The 19,567-nt window shown below is 43.7% G+C and overlaps 1 protein-coding gene across 5 annotated transcripts in view; it reads left to right on the forward strand.

Annotated features, from left to right (window-relative positions):
• Positions 1-19,567, forward strand: part of FAM184A (family with sequence similarity 184 member A) — a 114,761-nt gene that overhangs the window by 48,323 nt on the left and 46,871 nt on the right. For all 5 annotated transcript variants that reach the window (XM_029057538.2, XM_029057536.2, XM_029057539.2 and 2 more), the window contains exons 6-8: positions 13,253-13,375; positions 16,642-16,803; positions 18,479-18,600. In XM_029057538.2, the coding sequence (XP_028913371.1) occupies positions 13,253-13,375; positions 16,642-16,803; positions 18,479-18,600 (407 nt within the window). The remainder of the gene's footprint in view (positions 1-13,252; positions 13,376-16,641; positions 16,804-18,478; positions 18,601-19,567) is intronic.

Below are 19,567 nucleotides of genomic sequence, written 5' to 3' on the forward strand. Positions count from 1 at the left end.
GGAGTCTGCCCTTAATAAAAGGATGAGCTTTGCTGTATTGGGTGTTTGTCAGCTGGATTGTCCCATACTTGATGAATCTTTGAGTTTGGGACATCAGTGGATTGGCCGGTTCATCAAGAAGCTTAGCCCAGTAAAACTCAGCTCTCTATGGCTGTTCCCTTTCAGTGCCTTTTACCCTCCAGGAAGTTCAGTCAGTTAGTATTGGAGAGAGGGCCTGGAGGTGGTTAGGGAAGAGACTGCCATCTCGGACCTTCATCGAAGTATTTTCTGAAACTTTTTCAGCAGAAAGAGCACCTTCAGCTCAATGCTTGGGTGAGGCAATAATGCAAAGAGTGGTAGAGTTGCTCTGAGGACCGGAGGGCTTTGGGGACTAGAGAAACTTGGACAAGAGGACGGGGCTCCATCCGAACCAGACCACTGGTCCTAACAAGGAAAAATTGCTAGGGCAGTTAAAAACCAGAAGAAAGTTGGGAAGAGCAGAATAATAGCATGGCTTGGTGGAAAGATCACAGGCCTAGGAGTCAGGGGACTTGGGTTCTAATCCCAGATCCACCGTTTGTCTGCCACATGACCTTGGGCAAGTGACTTCATTTCTCTAGGCCTTAGTTCCCTTATCTGTAAAATGGGGGTTTAAGACTGTGAGCACCACATGGGACATGGAGTGTCTAACCTGATTATCTTATACCTAACCTAACGTTTAATACAGTTCCTGGCACATAGCAAGGGCTTTACAAATACCATTTAAAAAAAAAAAGAAAGCATGAATCCCAGTTTGTAACAATCCTCCCCTCCTTTCTCCTCCTGCCAAGAGCCTCTATCCCAAGAAGAGAAGTGACTCAGGGGCCTAAGAATAGAGAGAAATCTAGAAGGAGTCCTATGGACATTTAAGATAAATGAAAAGAGCAAATAGAGAAACTAGCAAGTAAGGAAATTGGCAAAACAGCAAACCCAAAATAGAGGTTTGTAATCATCTCACATGCCTCTTTGCCCCAGTTCTAAAAATGAGGTCACAGCGATGTTGGGTTTTTATTTCTTAAAGCATTTATAATTGACTTGCAAATTCTAGTAAAAGTTACCAATACTCTTCAAGCTTCAGCAGCAGTGTGACCTCATGGATAGATCACAGACCTGGGAATCAGAGGACCTGGATTCTAATCTCAGTTCCACCTCGTCTGCTGTGTGACCTTGGGCAAGCCACTTAACTTCTCTCTGTACCTCAGTTCCCTCATCTACAAAATGGGGATTCAAGAAGTGAGACCTGTTTACCTTGTATCTACCCCAGTGCTTAGTACAGTGCTTGGCACATAGTAAGCACTTAACAAATACCATAATTATCATTATTATCATTAATAAAAATAAACACTTTCTAGCTGTACCTCACACTTGTCTCTCTTGTCCCAATCCCTCGCTCACACTGTTGCCCCAATTAGCAACTTTCCCTATGTCTCCAAATCTCACAGGCCACAGCTTTCCCCACATTCAAAGCCCTCCTAAAATTCCACCTTCTCCAACAAGTTATCCTGAGTTATTTTCCCAGCATCCTAAACCATATAAACCCAAGAGCTAACTTAATAATTGCTGTATACCCAATCTCAGCAATGTATGTATATGTGTATATCATATAAACATAAAGAGAGCAAAAAATAAATGAAGAGTCTTGTCTTAGGCTTGTTGAGTTGTGTCCGACCCATAGCGATTCCATGGACACATCTCTCCCAGGACACCCCACCTCCATCTGCAATCGTTTTGGTAATATATTCACAGAGTTTTCTTGATAAAAATATGGTTGTGGTTTACCACTGCATTCTTCAGCACTGTAAACCTGAGTCTTCACCCTCAACTCCCTCCCATGAGGCTGCTGCTGCCCAGGACAGGTGAGTTTTGACTGGTAGCAGATTGCCTTCCACTCGCTAGCCACTGCTCAATCTAGGAATGGAATGGGTAAGCCTCTGCTTGACTCTCTCCCCCTTGCCGAGACTGATAATAATGTTGGTATTTGTTAAGCGCTTACTATGTGCAGAGCACTGTTCTAAGCGCTAGGGTAGACAAAGGGTAATCCGGTTATCCCACGTGGGGCTCACAGTCTTAATCCCCATTTTACAGATGAGGTAACTGAGGCCCAGAGAAGTGAAGTGACTTGCCCACAGTCACACAGCTGACAAGTGGCAGAGCTGGGATTCGAACCCATGACCTCTGACTCCAAAGCCCGGGCTCTTTCCTCTGAGCCACGCTGAGAGTACTGAAAACTCTCCAGGTGTGATCCTGAGAAATGAAGAGAACAAACGTATACATGTATACATACATATATGTATGTGTGTGTTTGCCCTCTTCATTTTTTTTCTTCTAGTTATAAGCATTTTTATATTTCTTTCCCCTATTAGAGTTTAAACTCCTTCTGGGCAGGGAACATTTCTCCCTCTTACTTAGACTAGAAGCTCCATGTGGAACAGGGACTGGAGCTGATCTGATAATCTTCTACCTGCCTAAGCACTTAGTAAAATGCTTGCTATATGGCAAACACTTTGCAAATCTCACAATTGTTATTATTCTTATTCTCTCCCCCTCCAGATGGTAAGCTTCTTGTGGGCGGGGAATGAGTCCACCAACTCTGTTAGAGTGTACTCTCCCAAGCTCTTAGGAAGGTGCTCGACAGACAGTAAGAGCTCAATAAATACGTTTGATTGATTTTTCTGTACTTTCCAAGTACCTAGACCAGTGTTCCACACCAATCAGGTGCTCTGTAAATACTACTACAGCTCCCAGGTGGAAAGCATTTCAGGAAATTCCGGAGTAATTTCCATTGCCATTGTAGTTAGTAATCAGATATTTTACCATCAGTTGAATTCTTACATTTGTGTTGAAGAGTGGATGATGTAAGAATTGAAGGAACCGGTTATCTGATAATTTGTGATAATATTCTTAAAATGCGAAAAAGAAACACAGTTTTCCCCTTTTCAGAAGGCCACCTGTGTCTTTGAAGTACAAATGAAAGTGTTTTGTATGGGCTGATGAGGCAGGAATATGGCCTGTATTGCGAATTTGGGAGGGGTAAAGAGAACATCTTCTCTCATCAGTAGTTCTCAAGGGCAAGAGTTGCTCCAGAGAGAATTGGATTCCCTAGGAAGAATTCTAGGCCTCAGGCAGTTGTCCAAATTCTCAATTATCAAGGGGCTGTTTAACCATTAAATTGAATCAGCATAGCCTAGGGGAGACAGCTGAGGCCTGAGACTCAGGGGACCTAGGTTCTATTCCCAGCTCTGCCACTTGCCAGCTGTGTGACCTTGGGAAAATCACAAAACTTCTCTGTGATTCAGTTTTGTCATCTGTAAAATGGGGATTTAAATATCTGTTCTCCCTCCCCCCTTACACTGGAGCTCCCTGTGCAATAAAGACTGTCTGACCTGATAATCTTGTAACTAGCCCAGAACGTAATACAATGATTGGTGCATAGCAAGAGCTTAAGACATTATTATTATTATTACTATTATTATCATCATCATCATCACCAAGATTCCTTATTCCCACTTTTTCTGAAACCTTTTTGTGCCTATTTTGGAGCCAAAAGATAGTGCTAGAGAGAGAGAAGAGATGACAGCAACCAGCCCAATCTTGTATCTGGGAAGGATTCTAAAATTTGACAAAATTCACATGTTATCCCCAAATTTTCCTATGGAAGGATTTGTTGCTGAAGCAAAACCTGCTAAGAAAAGTAAAGCCTGATAGACCCATGATTTGGCCTTGAAAGGATCCCATCTTGTGATTTATTCATTCCGTTTCTTCATCGGAACTTTGGTTATAATTGCCATGCACTGAAACAAGCCAGCAGCTAGACAAAGGAAAGCTGGCAGAATCAGGGGCCTTTACCACTAATCTTGACAATGTGGGGAAAGAACATTAGTCTAAAACAGCAGGCTGTTTAACAACTCTTGCTTGAAAATAACTGTTTATCCGTGATTGAACAAAATAGCACATGGCAATAGAGAAACGTAACCCAGATGGTGATAAGCCCGTGGAATTGGTTCCCACAGGAAGTTGTTCAGCTGAAATTATCGCAGGTTAAAGATGGGTTTAAATAGATCCATGGGTGAGCAGTCCATGATGAGTTTTTTGTTGTTGTTAAATGGTATTTGTAAAGTGCTTAGTAAGTACCAGGCACTAAGTTCTGGGATAGAGAGATATAAGCTAATCATATTGGACACAGTCCATGTCCCATGTGGGGCTCAGAGTCTTGATAATAATAATGCTGGTATTTGTTAAGCATTTACTGTGTGCAGAGCACTGTTCTAAGCGCTGAGTTAGATAAAGGGTAATCAGGTTGTCCCACATGAGGGTCACAGTTAATCCCCATTTTACAGATGAGGGAACTTAGGCCCAGAGAAGTTAAGTGACTTGCCCACAGTCCCACAGCTGACAAGTGGTGGAGCAGGGATTCAAACCCATGACCTCTGACTCCCAAGCTCGGGCTCTTTCCACTGAGCCATGCTTAATCCCCATTTTACAGATGAGGTAACTGAGGAACAAAGAAGTTAGTGATTTGCCCAAGGTTACACACAAGGACAAGAGCTCCTAGAGGGAAATTTAGAGTGTTGGATAGGCCATTTCTAGCCACGAGATGCTTATCCAAGGATCTTTGTCTAATGCAGATTTCATTGGTGTAGATTCGATTATATATTTGTGAATATGTAATAGCAAATATACCAAACATGTAAGAATTTCATTTTACGTGGTTTGGATTTGGCACCAAACAATGGGACGAAAGCCAACCATATGTTCTTACTATACTGCCCATGCTCTCTCCTAGTCTTGCAGCTGTCTCCAGTGCAATGTGTGGAAACATCCAATTAATAACTTTTACTGGCCACTTACTCTGTGCAGCACATGGTACTAGAAGCAGCGTGGTTTAGTGGAAAGAGCCCAGGCTTGGGAGTCAGAGTTAATGGGTTCTAATTCTGGCTCCATCACTTGTCAGCTTCTGACTTTGGGCCATTCACTTCACTTCTCTGTGTCTCAGTTACCTCATCTGGAAAATGGTGATTAAGACTGTGAGCCCCATGAGGGACAACATTTCATTCATTCATTCATTCAATCAATAGTATTTATTGAGCGCTTACTATGTGCAGAGCACTGTACTAAGCGCTTGGAATGAACAAGTCGGCAACAGATAGAGACAGTCCCTGCCCTTTGACGGGCTTACAGTCTAATCGGGGGAGATGGACTGACAAGAACAATGGCAATAAATACCTTTTATCTTCCCCAGCGCTTAGAAGAGTACTTGGCACATAGTAAGCGCTTAACAAATACCATTATTATTATTATTTTGGGGAAAGTACACTGCAGTAGATTTAGTAGACCCTATCCCAGCTCTCGAGGAGCTTAATATCTATTGGGGAAGACACATTAAACTGAATTATACAAAAGAAAAGTGGCAGAGTAAAGTGCTACATACATAATTGCTAGGAGATTAGGGCTGGGGTGAGTATCAAAGTGCTTAAGGGGTAATCAGTCGTATTTATTGATCACTTCATTTATTCAGTCATATTATTTACTGTGTGCAGAACACAGTGCTAAGCATTTGGGAGGGTACAATAGTACAGATTTAGTAGGCATAGTCTCTGCCCAAAAGGAATTTACAATCTAGAGGAGGAGATAGTAAAATAAATTACAGGTAATTACATAAGTACTGTAGGGATGTGAATGAAAGTGGAGTGAATGAAAGGTTCAAATCCTTGTGCAAAGGTGAAACGGAAGAGGGAGTAGGGGATATCAGGGCTTAGTTGGAGAAGGCCTCTTGGAGGAGGTGTGATTTTAAGAAGGCTTTGAAAGTGGGAAGAGTGATAGCTGTTGGATATAAAGGGGGAAGATGCTCCAGACCATGGACAATAGGTGTGTGATGAGATTGATCGAGCTTTAGGTAGAATGAGTAGATTGGCATTAGAGGATGTGGTGACTCCACAACAAGCTGCCTTTTTCATGACTGTTAGTGATCTGTAAACAACAATATCGGGCCTGGGCCTAGTGGAGGCCCAGGAAGAAGGAAGAAACTGGTGAAGGCACTGATGGGCTCTACTTGAAGCAGGTGATTGCTGGCCTGTGGGGTCAGAGCATGGAGGGAGGTGGGGCTCTCTCCCTGCTCTACCCACTAATGGGCCTGGACCAATCAATGACTGCTACATAGAACCCCAGTTGTGACACCTATGACAGATAAAAGGCGGTCATGTTGAATTAAAAGGAGACACGCTGTAGCACACACAGGGGCAAATGAAGCAGAGGGAAGCACCTGGAGCAGAAGCAGCACAGAGAGCAAGCGCTGAAGAAAGAAGAAGCAATGGCAGAATGGGCTCCCTTGACTAACAGACTGGTAATAGACCCTTGGTGCGGTGGAGTGAGTGAGTGAGTGTATGTTTCACTCATTTATTCATTCAATAGTATTTATTGAGTGCTTACTATGTGCAGAGCAGTGTGTTAAGTGCTTGGAATGTACAATTCGGCAACAGATAGAGACAGTCCCTGCCCGATGACAGGCTCACAGTCTAAACGGGGGAGACAGCAAAGCAAAGCAGAACAAAACAAAACAAGACAACATCATCACAATAAATAGAATCAAGGAGATATACACCTCTTTAACAAAATAAATAGGATAATTAATATATACAAATGAGCACAGTGCTGAGAAGAGGGGAAGAGGGAAGAGCAGAGGGTGGGAGGGGGGTAGGGGAGGGGAGAGGGAGCAAAGGGAAAGGGGGGCTCAGTCTGGGAAGGCCTCCTGGAGGAGGTGAGCTCTCAGTAGGGTGTTGAAGAGGGGAAGAGAGTTAGTTTGGTGGATGTGAGGAGGGAGGGCATTCCAGGACAGTGGTAGTACGTGGGACAGGGGTCAAAGATGGAACAGGCATGAACGGGGGACTGTGAGGAGGTGAGCGGCAGAGAAAAGGAGTGTAAAGGATGGGCAGTTGAAAGAGAGAAGGGAGGTGAGGTAGGAGGGGGCAAGGGGATGGACAGCTGTGAAGCCAATAGTGAGGAGTTTTTGTTTCATGCAAAGGTTGATAGGCAACCACTGGAGGTTTTTGAGGAGGGGAGTGACATGCCCAGAGCATTTCTGTAGGACATGATCCAGGCAGCAGAATGAAGCATAGGCTGGAATGGGGAGAGACAGGAGAAGGAGAGATCTGAGAGGAGGCTGACACAGTAATCCAGTCCAGATATTATGAGAGCTTTTACCAGCACGATAGCAGTTTGGATGGAGAGGAAAGGGCCCTCCCTTGCACGTTGGCAAAACTAAGTTTAAAAAAAAAACTTTCCACAGTAACCTTGGTGATCAGAGGTGTGGTTTGACTCTACTACATGTCACCGAGGCTTTCCCGGTCCAGGAAGGTACTGGTTGATACAAACCGGGACTGGTGACAGAGGAATGAAGTAAACATGCTGAGTTGTAGAAGGAAATCAGCAAGATAAGATAGGAGAGGGCAAGGTGATTGAATGCTTTTAAGCCAATGGTAAGGGGTTTTGTTTGACACAGAGGTAGAACCAAGTGCATAATTGATGGATGGTAAATAGGGTGAGGAAATGAGAGGTTAAATAGGGAAGGCTTCCTGGAGAAGGTATGATTTTAGAAGGGCTTTGAAGATGGGAAGAGTGGTGGAGTGTCGGTCATGAAGGCAATGGCAAGGTCAATGAAGGTCATGAAGGTCAATGGAAAGAGAGGTGAGTTGGAGGTACAGTAAGTGAGTTGGCATTAGAGGAGCGAAGGTTGCAGGCTGGGTTTTAGAGGGATATGAGTGAGGTTAAGTTAGGAGGTGGAGGCTGATTGGTCAATGGAAAGGAGTCCCTGTGTGTTGCAGAGATGGATGGGCAACAACTGGGGCTCTTAAGGCATGGGGAGATGTGGGAAGAAGGATTTTTTAGAAATATGATCTGAGCATTAGAGTAAAGGATAGACTTGAGTGGGGAGAGACTGGAGAGAGGAAGGTCAACGAGGAGACTGATGCAATAGTCAAGATGGGATATGAAAAGTCCCTGTAGTCTGTAAGCTCCTTGTGGGCAAAGAATGTGTCTTCCAACTCTTTTATATAGTATTCTCCCAAGTGCTTCATACAGGGCTCTGCACAGAGTAAGTGATCAATAAATATAATTGATTGATTGAAGGTGCTTGGACCAAGAAGGAGGCAGTTTGGATAGAGACAAGGGGGGAATCCAGAGGTGCTTGGTGGGTAAAACCGACAGGTTTTGAGAAAAGACTAAATATGTGGATTGAATGACAGAGATTCATTCATTCATTCAATAGTATTTATTGAGCGCTTACTATGTGCAAAACACTGTACTAAGTGCTTGGACTGTACAATTCGGCAACAGATTGAGAGATGAATCAAGGATAATGTCAAGGTTATAGACTTGCTTGTGAGACAAGGAGTGAGGTGCTGTTATCTACAGTGATGGAAAGTTGTGGGAAGGAGAGGGTTTGGTTGAGAAGTTGAGTTCTGTTTTGGATATGTTAAGTTTAAGTTGTCAGCGGAACATCTAACCAGAGATGTCCTGGAGGCTGAAGGAAATGCAAGACTTCAGAAGAGGAGAGAGGTCAGAGCTGGAGAGGTAGATTTGGGAATCATCCGTGTAGAGATGGTAACAATAATAATAGTAATAATTGTGGTATTTGTTAAGTGCTTAACTATGTGCCAGGCACTGTAGTAGGCGCTGGGGTCAATACAAGCAAATTGGGTTGTACACAGTCCCTGTCCCACATGGGGCTCACGGTCTCAATCCGTGTTTTACAAATGAGGCCCAGAGAAGTGAAGTATCTTGCCCAAGGTCACACAGCAGAAAAGTAGTAAAATCAGGATCAGATCCCATGACCTTCTGATGCCCAGGCCCATGCTTTATCCTCTATAACCATGCTGCTTCTCATGCTGGTAGTTGAAGCTATGGAAGCAAATGAGATCTCCAATAATTCTATTTATTTATATTGATGTTATTTATGCCTGTTTACTTGTTTTGATGTCTGTCTCCCCCGCCCCCTTCTAGATTGTGAGCCCGTTGTAGTCAGGGATTATCTCTCTTTCTTGCTGAATTATGCTTTTCAAGCACTTAATACAGTGCTCTGCACACGGTATTCACTCATTCATTCAATTGTATTTACTGAGCACTTACTGTGTGCAGAGCATTGTACTAAGTGCTTAGAAAGTACTTGGAGAAGCAGCGTGGCGCAGTGGAAAGAGCACGGGCTTTGGAGTCAGGGCTCATGAGTTCGAATCCCAGCTCTGCCACTTGTCAGCTGTGTGACTGTGGGCAAGTCACTTAACTTCTCTGTGCCTCAGTTCCCTCATCTGTAAAATGGGGATTAAGACTGTGAGCCCCACATGGGGCAACCTGATTCCCCTGTGTCTACCCCAGCGCTTAGAACAGTGCTCTGCACATAGTAAGCGCTTAACAAATACCAACATTATTAAAGTACAATTTGGGAACAGATAGAGACAATCCCTACCTAACAACGGGCTCACAGTCTAGAAGGGGGAGACAGACAACAAAACAAGTAGACAGGCATCAGTGGCATCAAAATAGATAAATAGAACCATAAATAAATGCACATCATTAATAAAATGAATAGAACAATAAATATGTAAAAATATATAGAAGTGCTATGGGGAAGGGAAGGGGTAGAGCAAAGGGAGGGAGTAGGGGAGATGGGAGGGGGAGATGGGGCAGAGAGAAAGGGAAGGCTCAGTCTGGGAAGGCCTCCCGGAAGAGGTGAACTCTCAGTAAGGCTTTGAAGAAGGGTGGAAAGTTAGTTTGGTGGTTGTGAGGAGGGAGGGCATTCCAGGTCAGAAGTAGGACGTGGACCAGGGGTCAACGGCAGAACAGGTGGGAACGAGGCCCAGGGAGGAGATGAGTGGCGGCAGAGGAGGGGAGTGTGCAGGCTGGGCTGGAGGAGGAGAGAAGGGAGGTGAGTTAGGAGGGGGCCAAGGGGATGGAGAGCTTTGAAGCCAAGAGTATGGTGTTTTTGCTTCATGCAAAAGTTGATAAGCAACCACTGGAGATTTTTGATGAGGGGAGTGAAATGCCCAGAGCATTTCTACAGAAAGATAATCCAGTAAGTGCTCAATAAATATGATTGAAGAATGAAGGGGATCCAGAACTGAGCCTTGAGGGATACCCACAATTCAAGGCTGGGAGACAGAGGAGTAGCCTATGAATGAGACTGAGGAGCAGCCATAGAGATAGGAAAACCAGGAGAGGGAAGTGTCAGTGAAGCCAAGGTTAAATAATGTTTCCTGGAGAAGGGAGCAATCCAGTGTCAAAGGCAGCTGAGAAGTCGAGATGAATTTGGATGAAGTAGAGTCCATTGGATTTGGCAAAAAAAGAGATCATTGGTGACCTTTATGATGGCAGTTTCTGTGGACTGAAGGGGGAGGAAGCCAGATATTGGAGGGGATCAAGGAGAGAATTGGAGAAGAGGAAGTGGAAGCAGCAGGTATAAACAGCTCACTCAAGAAGTTAAGAAAGTAATGATCAGAGGGAGATGAGGCAATAACTGGCAGGTAGCAGGATCAAAACTCACCCTTGCTGCGCAGCAGGGGCATGGGGGAGAGTCAAGGGTGGAGACTCAAATTTACTGCACAGAAGGTGGCAGTGGTAAACCACTTTCATATTTTTACCAAGAAAACTCTATGGATCCACTTCAGAACGATTGCAGATGGAAGTGGGGTGTTCTGAGAGAGATGTGTCCATCTCTCGGCAGCATAAGACAAGACACCAGGATCAAGGGAGTTGTTTAAAGATAGAGAATACATGGGCAAGTTTGAAAGCAGTGGAGAAGGAGCCATTGGAAAGTGAGTAGCTGCATATAGTGGTCAGGGAGAGAAGAAAGGAGGGGGAAAGAATTTTAGTAAAGTATAAAGAAATGGGGTAGAAGGTGCAGATGGAGAAGGTAGATTTTAAGAGGAGGTAGGAGACCTCCTCTTCAGAGACTGTTGGAAAGCAGCATGGCCTAGTCAAAAAAGCACAGGCCTGAGAGTCAGAGGACCTGAATTCTAATTCAGGCCCCACCCCTTGCCTGCTGTGTGACCTTGGGGAAGTAACTTCACCTCTGTGTCTCAGTTTCCTCATCTGTAAACTGGGGATTAGATCCTACTCCCATCTACTTGGAATGTGAGCCTTGTGTGGGACAGAGACTGTGTCCAACCTGATTGCCTTGTGTCTACCACACTGCTTAGAACAATGCATGTCATGTAGTAAGCATTTTACAAGTACCATTAAAAAAAAAAGATGCAACATACTGTACTTTTGTTGTCTTACTGTAGAAATGGTTTAGCCTTACATAAATTCTGCCAGTACAACATGTACATCTCAAGGTAAATTAGCCTGAAAGAGAAAGCAGAGTGGCCTAGTGGATGTAGCACAGGCCTGGTAGTCAGAAGGACCTGGGTTCTGATCCCAGCTCCACCATTTGTCTGCTGTTTGACCTTGGGCAAGTCACTCTAGGCTTCAAGGCTCTCCATCACCTTGCCCCTTCCTACCTCTCCTCCCTTCTCTCTTTCTACTGCCCACCCCACACACTCCGCTCCTCTGCCGCCCACCTCCTCACCGTCCCTCGGTCTCGCCTATCCCGCCGTCGACCCCCGGGTCACGTCCTCCCGCGGTCCCGGAACGCCCTCCCTCCTCACCTCCGCCAAACTGATTCTCTTTCCCTCTTCAAAACCCTACTTAAAAATCACCTCCTCCAAGAGGCGTTCCCAGACTGAGCTCCTCTTCCCCCTCTACTCCCTCTGCCATCCCCCCTTTACCTCTCCGCAGCTAAAGCCTCATTTTCCCCTTTTCCCTCTGCTCCTCCACCTCTCCCTTCCCATCCCCACAGCACTGTACTCGTCCGCTCAACTGTATATATTTTCGTTACCCTATTTATTTTGTTAATGAATTGTACATCGCCTTGATTCTATTTAGTTGCCATCGGTTTTTACGAGATGTTCTTCCCCTTGACGCTGTTTATTGCCATTGTTCTTGTCTGTCCGTCTCCCCCGATTAGACTGTAAGCCTGTCAAACGGCAGGGACTGTCTCTATCTGTTGCCGACTTGTTCATCCCAAGCGCTTAGTACAGTGCTCTGCACATAGTAAGCGCTCAATAAATACTATTGAATGAATGAATGAACTTCTTTGCACCTCAATTTCCTCACCTGTAAAATGGAGATTAAGACTCTGAGCCCCATGTGGAACATGGACTGTGTCCAACCCAATTAACTTGTATCTACCGCAGTGCTTAGAACAGTGCTTGACAGAGCTTAACAAATGCTATCATCATTATTATTATCATTATTATTATATTGACCAATAAAATTGTGATAGTAAGTCAGTTTACTGGTGGCATAAATATGTCTGCAGTCCTCCCAGGACTTTAGAGTAGATAGATCATATGCAATGTCTCGTGAGTTACTAATAATCATGAGTGCTAATATCCATGAGAGTTCACCATTTATCAAGTTTATAATTAACAAAGCCTTCACCACAACACAAACTTTGACAAATATGAGGAAGGTAACCCTCACCTTGGTTGAGAGCTTCACTCATTTTCATTCTTTAGGGTGCCCTCCCAACGAGGTCATTTCTCCAGAGAACCTTGATAAACTGAATCCAGTTCTTGAATTTCATTCGTGGCCATCATTGATAAGTTCCCCTTATGTAGGGCGGAAAGTTTTCCGGAGGATGTATTCAGTAGGCATATCACTGATTTATGCTGCCAAGTCAACTAGTGATAGAGCATTGTAAGTCATGATAATAGTCAGAGAGCAATAGAAGTAAGATAAGATGCAGTTTCCACTTTATCTAAAAACAGTAGAGGGAATTCTGAACCCTGTGGAAATAAAATGCTAGGTACATCAGAAATTTTTGACCTGAAGAGATTAATCTAGGTTGGTAATGTGTTTTTCAAATGACTGAGATCCTTAAAGTTGAAAAATTGTTTGAGTCTTAAGCTTGAAAAATTTTGCAGATGGATGATGGGAAATGAAGGTCCCTGGAATGATAAGGAGGGTGACTATCCAACTGCCTCTGAAGGAGAGAAAGCGTATGCCCCAGTAACCATGGCCAAGGAAAAAGAGAAGCGGTGTGGCCTGGTGGATAGAACACGGGCCTGGGAGTCAGAAGGACCTGGGTTCTAATCCTGACTCTGCCGTTTTTCTGCTGTGTGAAAGAACAAAACTCTTCTTGGAGCCTGCCCAGTATTCTTGGTTCTAAAATCATAATGTTTTGATTTTGATTTTTTTTTTGAAGGAGCTGGAGGAGCAATATGAAAAGGAGAAATTACATCTGGAAGCAGATAAGACTCAGCTTCGACAGCAATTGGAAACACTGAGGGAAGAACTGACGGCCGAGCTCACCGCAGCTAATCAAGAGGCAAGAATACCCTGTGTCACATCCACTTTTGAGGGTCATTTCATTTAGATTTTCATCCTGATGTCGGTTTTTGTTTTGATTAAATGAGAATTGCTGAAATTTTAACTAGAATTTTCCAGTGTTTGAAGTAGGTTGTCCCAGTTGTATATCTGTTTCAGTTCAGCAATAGACAAGTAAATTGAAGTTACTGCATATTTACCCGTAACCGCCCTGTCAGCTTGTGCAATACGCAAGCATCTCCATCTGTGATTCACAGGTGGCACACCAACAGAGCCTGAGTTTCAGGCAGTTTGCAGGGCACAGTTTCACCCAGTCGGGATTTTGAAAATCCAGAGCTAATGGATTCACCATTTGGAAGCTACACTCATTTGAACACTGCCCATTCAGATTCACTTTCCAGTTTATTTTTTTATGGTTTTTGTTGTTTGCAATTACTGTGTGCAAGGCACTGTTAAACGCTGTGGTCAACACAGTTTAGACACAGTCTATGTCCCACATAGATTCACAGTTTTAATCCCCATTTTACAGTTAAGGGAACTGAGGCACAGAGAAGATAAGTAATTTGCCCAAGGTCACCCAGCAGACAGGTGGCAGAGCTGGAATTAGAACTCAGGTCCTTCTGACTCCAAGTCCTTTGCTCTATTCACTAAGCCATGCTGCTTCTAGTTAAGGTGGGAGAGTTAGGAATGAGGAGGAAGGTTGAAGTCATGTATTCTTAGAGTTCTGCAACTGTTCAGTCTTAGCTTGTCTAGTTCTGTAACTGTTCAGTCTTAGCTTGTCCTAATGGACTAAAATAAGGGGAGAAAACACTGACTCCTCCCTCTCTTTCAACCCCTATATTCAGTCTGTTGCCACATCCTATGGGTTATTCACAATTTTTCCAACATTCACTACTGGGCTGGTTCAGAGTCTTGTCATATTCTGGCTTGACCAGTTCCCTAGCCTGCTCTCAGATTCTTCTGCTTCCAGTCTCTCCACTCCCCAGCCCACACTTCACTCTGAGGCCCAGATTATTTTTCCAAACATTGTTTTATCTCCCCACTCCTTAAAAATCTCCAGTGGTTGCCCATTTCTCTCAGCATCAAGCAGATACTCCTGACGATTGTTTTTCAGGCACTCAGTCAACCTGCTGTCTCCTACCTAACCACTTTCTTCTATTACACCTCAATTTACACTCTCAGCTTCTCTCCAGCCCACCTACTCATTGTGCCTCAATCTCCCTGCTAGTTGGTCCTCCCTCCCGCTCCCCATCCAACAGACCACAGCTCTCCCCATTTCAATCACATTTCCACCAGTAGGCCTTCCCCTTACTTTTTAGTCTTTTTTGCACACTAAGTCCACCAACTCCCATGTGAGCACTTCCCTGCCACCAAAGAACTCAAATAATAATAATAATAATAATAATGGTATTTGTTAAGCACTTACTATGTGCAAAGCTGGGATTATCAGGTTGTCCCACATGGGGCTCACAGTCTTAATCCCCTTTTTACAGGTGAAGTAACTGAGGCACAGAGAAGTGAAGTGACTTGCCCAAAGTCACACAGCTGACAAGTGGGGAAGCAGCGTGGTGCAGTGGAAAGAGCACGGGTTTTGGAGTCAGGGCTCATGAGTTCGAATCCCAGCTCTGCCACTTGACAGCTGTGTGACTATGGGCAAGTCACTTAACTTCTCTGTGCCTCAGTTCCCTCATCTGTAAAAAGGGGATTAAGACTGTGAGCCCCACGTGGGACAACCTGATTCCCCTGTGTCTACCCCAGCGCTTAGAACAGTGCTCTGCACATAGTAAACGCTTAACAAATGCCAACATTAAGTGGCAGAGTTGGGATTAGAACCCATGACCTCTGACTCCCAAGCCCATGCTCCTTCCACTGAGCCACACTGCTTCTGTAAAGTACTTGAAACCTCCTGTAGAATTTTGGTACACAGATCTAATTACTTCCTCCTCTCTGCATTTTACTTTAGTCCTATCTCCCCTGCTAGATTATGAGCTTGGGGAGGGCTGGGATCATTTCTACTAATTCTACCAGATTCTCCCAAATACTCAGTACAGTGCTTTGCCCTTAGTAGACAGTCAGTAATTACCATTGACTGATTGGTTAATGATGTAAACTATTTTTGAAATATTTCCTGAATTTGATCCTTCCAAGTTGGCAAGAAGAGCCTATTTTAATGAATGGCTATGTTAAAATTTTCAGCTTTAATAACACTCTTTTTATAACAACTTTTCTTCCCAAAATATTTACAATCTTTGATCACCTTTAATGAATCTCAGCAGAGACGGTGAAAGAGGTTTTACTTGTCCGTTTTGTGAAATAGGAATTTTTTTGATTAGAAATGTAATAATCTCACTTCCATTTTTAGTAATACATTAAATCAAACAGATGTCAAAAGAATGTTATAAAAAAGATTACAGGAGCAAACTTGGACCCATAAAATGTGTTTGGTTTGACTGAAACCACAGAATTGTTTTGCTCTCTCCTAACTTACTTCTCTGATTTCCTATCACAACCCAACCCACACACACTTCACTCCCCCAAAGCCAACTTCTCACTGTATTTCTGTCTCATCTATCTTGCCTCCAACCCCAAGTCTTGTCCTGTCTCTGTCCTGTAAGTCCATCCCCTTTCATATCGAACAGGCAGTCTCTCTCCCCACCTTCAGAGTTTTATTAGAATCACTCCTCCAAGAAGCACTTGTGTATATTTGTATATATATCATTTATTACTCTATTTTATTAATGATGTGTATATATCTATGATTCTATTTACCTTGATGGTATTGACACCTGACTACTTTTGTTTTGTCGTCTATCTCCCCTGTTTAGACTCTGAGCCCGTTGTTGAGCAGGGATTGTCTCAATCTGTTGCTTGTCTCAATCTGTTGCCGAATTGTACATTCCAAGCGCTTAGTACAGTGCTCTGCACATAGTAAACGCTCAATAAATACGATTGATTGAATGAATGAATGAAAGAAGCCTTCCCAGTTAAACCCTCATTTCCTCATTTCTCTCACTCCCTTCTGTATCACTCTTGCACTTGGATTTGCACCCTTTATTTGCCCTGCCCTCAGGTCCACAGCCCTTATGTACATATCCATAATTGATTTATTTATATTAATGTCTCTCTCCCTCTCTAGACTGTAAGCTCCTTGTGGGCAGGGAACATGTCTACCAACTCTGTTGTATTCTCCCAAGCACTTAGTACAGTGCTTTGCACACAGTAAGCACTCAATAAACACCAGTGATTGATTGATTGATTTGTGCCTAGGTTTGTCGCCTCCAGGACCTGGTAAGAAAAGGTGAACAAGGTCTCGGTTCTGCAGAAGGGCTCATCTCCAATCTTCAGGATGCCCAAGAAAGACTTCAGAATGAGCTCGATTTAACCAAAGTCAAACTGAGAGAGACTACAGATTCATTGTCCAATGCTGAGGTAATCGCAGAACACTATTATGGCCCCAACTGCCAATAGATAGCAGTCTTGATTTAAAGCTCTGTTCAGTCGGTGTAACTCCCCCAGTGAGTAATCGATCTAATTTGGTTTTACTAATTGTATTCTTTGCTCTTTAAGAGATTCCAAATGAGGAGATAACTCTTATGAGATTTCTGTTGTCAGTGTGTTCCCTGAAGAATCCAGACGGTATTTTTCCTTTTGATTTTTGAATCTTGTTTTCAGTGAGCAAAAGAGTTTAGCAGTTGTTGGTAGACCTCCCCAACCCTAAAAGTGTGCCTCTCTTTAGGGGACTCCCTTTGCCGCAGTCAGGGGTCCCAGAGAGGCCCTTCAGAGGTCATCTAGTCCAATCTGTACCTTTAATAACCTTAGCCTACAGAGAATCTAGCCACTTTTCCAAAGCCTCCAGCACAGGAGATTTCATAAGTTCTTCAGCAGCCATCCCCGTGGATTACCAGGGTACATGGAGAGCGGGGCATCTAATACAGTTAGCTCAGCTAGCCTGGGCGCTGCTTCTGTGGCCAAGGGACTCCTCCAACTCCAAAAGGCATCAGCAGCAGTTATTGGAGAAGAGGGGATTGGAGAGAACCAAGAGTGATGGGAATGTTCTCCCTCCCATTTAAACAGCTAGCATCATGTGGGACTGGGCCTGTGCTCAGCCTGATTGTCTTGGATCTCTCCTGATGCTTAGTATAGTGCTCTGCATTCACTAAGCATTCAGTTAATAGCACTGATTGATTAATAAATACCACAGTTATTATTACCGCATCTTCTTTCTCACCTCTCCTCACCTTGTTGCTTTGCCAAAGTGGCAGGAGCCCAATATACAGAACATGGGTCCTGTAGGCTCTAAGCTCACTGTGGGCAGGGGACATATCTACCAACTCTTTTTACACTGTACTCCCGCAAGTGCTTAGTATGGCGTTCTGTACATAGTAAGCACTCAATAAATACAATTGATCGATGCATCCTCTGCCCCCTTGACTTGGCAATCACCTCAAAGCACAAAAGCCCAACTTGTTAATTACAGAGGGCTCTCAATATATCACACAACACAACCATTGCAGTATGGGGACTACTGCTTTGAGATCATATAATAGTCGATCATCATCCCAAATCCTTCTCGTTCATCTTCATTTTCCTGCCCCTAACAAAGGAGGAAGGTTGAATAACTCAGTCCTGAGTTTGGATGGCAAAGAGTAGATGAGCCTCGAAAATACATTTTCAGTTCATTTTCAAAATAATAAAATTTTGAATATGAAGGACCATTTAATCTCGGGTTTAGTAATAACTGTGGAATTCATTTAAAATATCTGTATGCATAAAGTGATGAAAGGTCTGAAATGAGTGTTCTAAATTAAATGGCTAATGTGCTTACTTACAAATCTTGAATGAATTATGGTTTGATTTTTCTTTGTTGTGAAAATAGATTGTATCATATGCACTGCTAATATAAGAATGGATTAGTTTGGAATTGGTAAGATATCTTTGAGGGCAGAGACTGTGTCTCTTATTTTATCCTACTCTCCCAAGTGCTTTTTACAGTGTTCTGCACAGAGTATGTGCTCAATAAATGTAAATGCATTTGAAATTGCTGCCCAAGCCAGCAATGGCCTGGCTTTTATTACTATTTACCCTAAAGTTGTTTTTTTTCCAGGGGAAACTTGAACAAGAAAGACATCAGCATGAGGCCACACTTGCTGCCCTGAGGGAAGAGGAAAAACTCAAAGTGGACAGGATGGCCCGGGACTTGGAAATAAAGTGGACAGAAAACCTTAGGTGATGTTTTTCCTCCTTAAGATATCATAAATTCATTCATTCAGTCAGTCGTATTTACTGAGTGCTTACTGTGTGCAGAGCACTGTACTAAGCGCTTAGGATGTACAATTTGGCAACAGATAGAGACCATCCCTGCCCAACGACGGGCTCATAGTCTAAAGGGGGAAGACAGACAGCAAAACAAAACAAGTAATCAGGCATCAGTACCATCCAGTGCTTAGAACAGTGCTCCAGTGCTTAGAACAGTGCTTGGCACATAGTAAGTGCTTAACAAATGCTATCATTATTATTATCAAAATAGATAAATAGAATCATAGCTATATATACACATCATTAATAAAATAAATTGAGAAATCATATATACAAATATACACAAGTGCTGTGCGGAGGGGAAGGGGGAAGAGCAGAGGGTGGGAGAAGGAGGAATGGGGAGGAGGAGCAGAGGCAAAGGGAGGGCTCAGTTTGGGAAGGCCTCCTGGAGGAGGTGAGCTCTCAGTAGGGCTTTGAAGAGGGGAAGAGAGTTTGGTGGATGTGAGGAGGGAGGGCATTCCAGGTCAGTGGTAGGACGTGGGCGAGGGGTCGACAGTGGGGCAGGAGAGTGAGGCACAGTGAATAGGTTGGCGGCAGAGGAGCGGAGTGTGCTGGCTGGGCTGGAGGAGAGAAGGGAAGTGAGGTAGAGGGGACAAGATGGAGTGCTTTGAAGCCAGAACAAAATACAAGTATCAAGGCAGATTTGGAAAGAGTAACTGCATCATCCTTGCTTGCTTATTTTTAGCAATCAAAGCCTGGGACAAAAGAGTGCTGCAGACTCATTCTATAAGTCTGACTCAATTTGTTGAGGTATAAAATAGATACGATAATAGCTCTTAGTTCCCCCATCTAGATACTAAGCTCATTCTGGGCAGGGAATGTGTCTACCAACTCAGTTATATTGTACTCTCCCAAGTATTTAATACAGTGCTCTGCA

The sequence above is a fragment of the Ornithorhynchus anatinus genome, chromosome 2 (assembly GCF_004115215.2).
Source record: "Ornithorhynchus anatinus isolate Pmale09 chromosome 2, mOrnAna1.pri.v4, whole genome shotgun sequence".
Lineage (NCBI taxonomy): Eukaryota > Metazoa > Chordata > Mammalia > Monotremata > Ornithorhynchidae > Ornithorhynchus > Ornithorhynchus anatinus.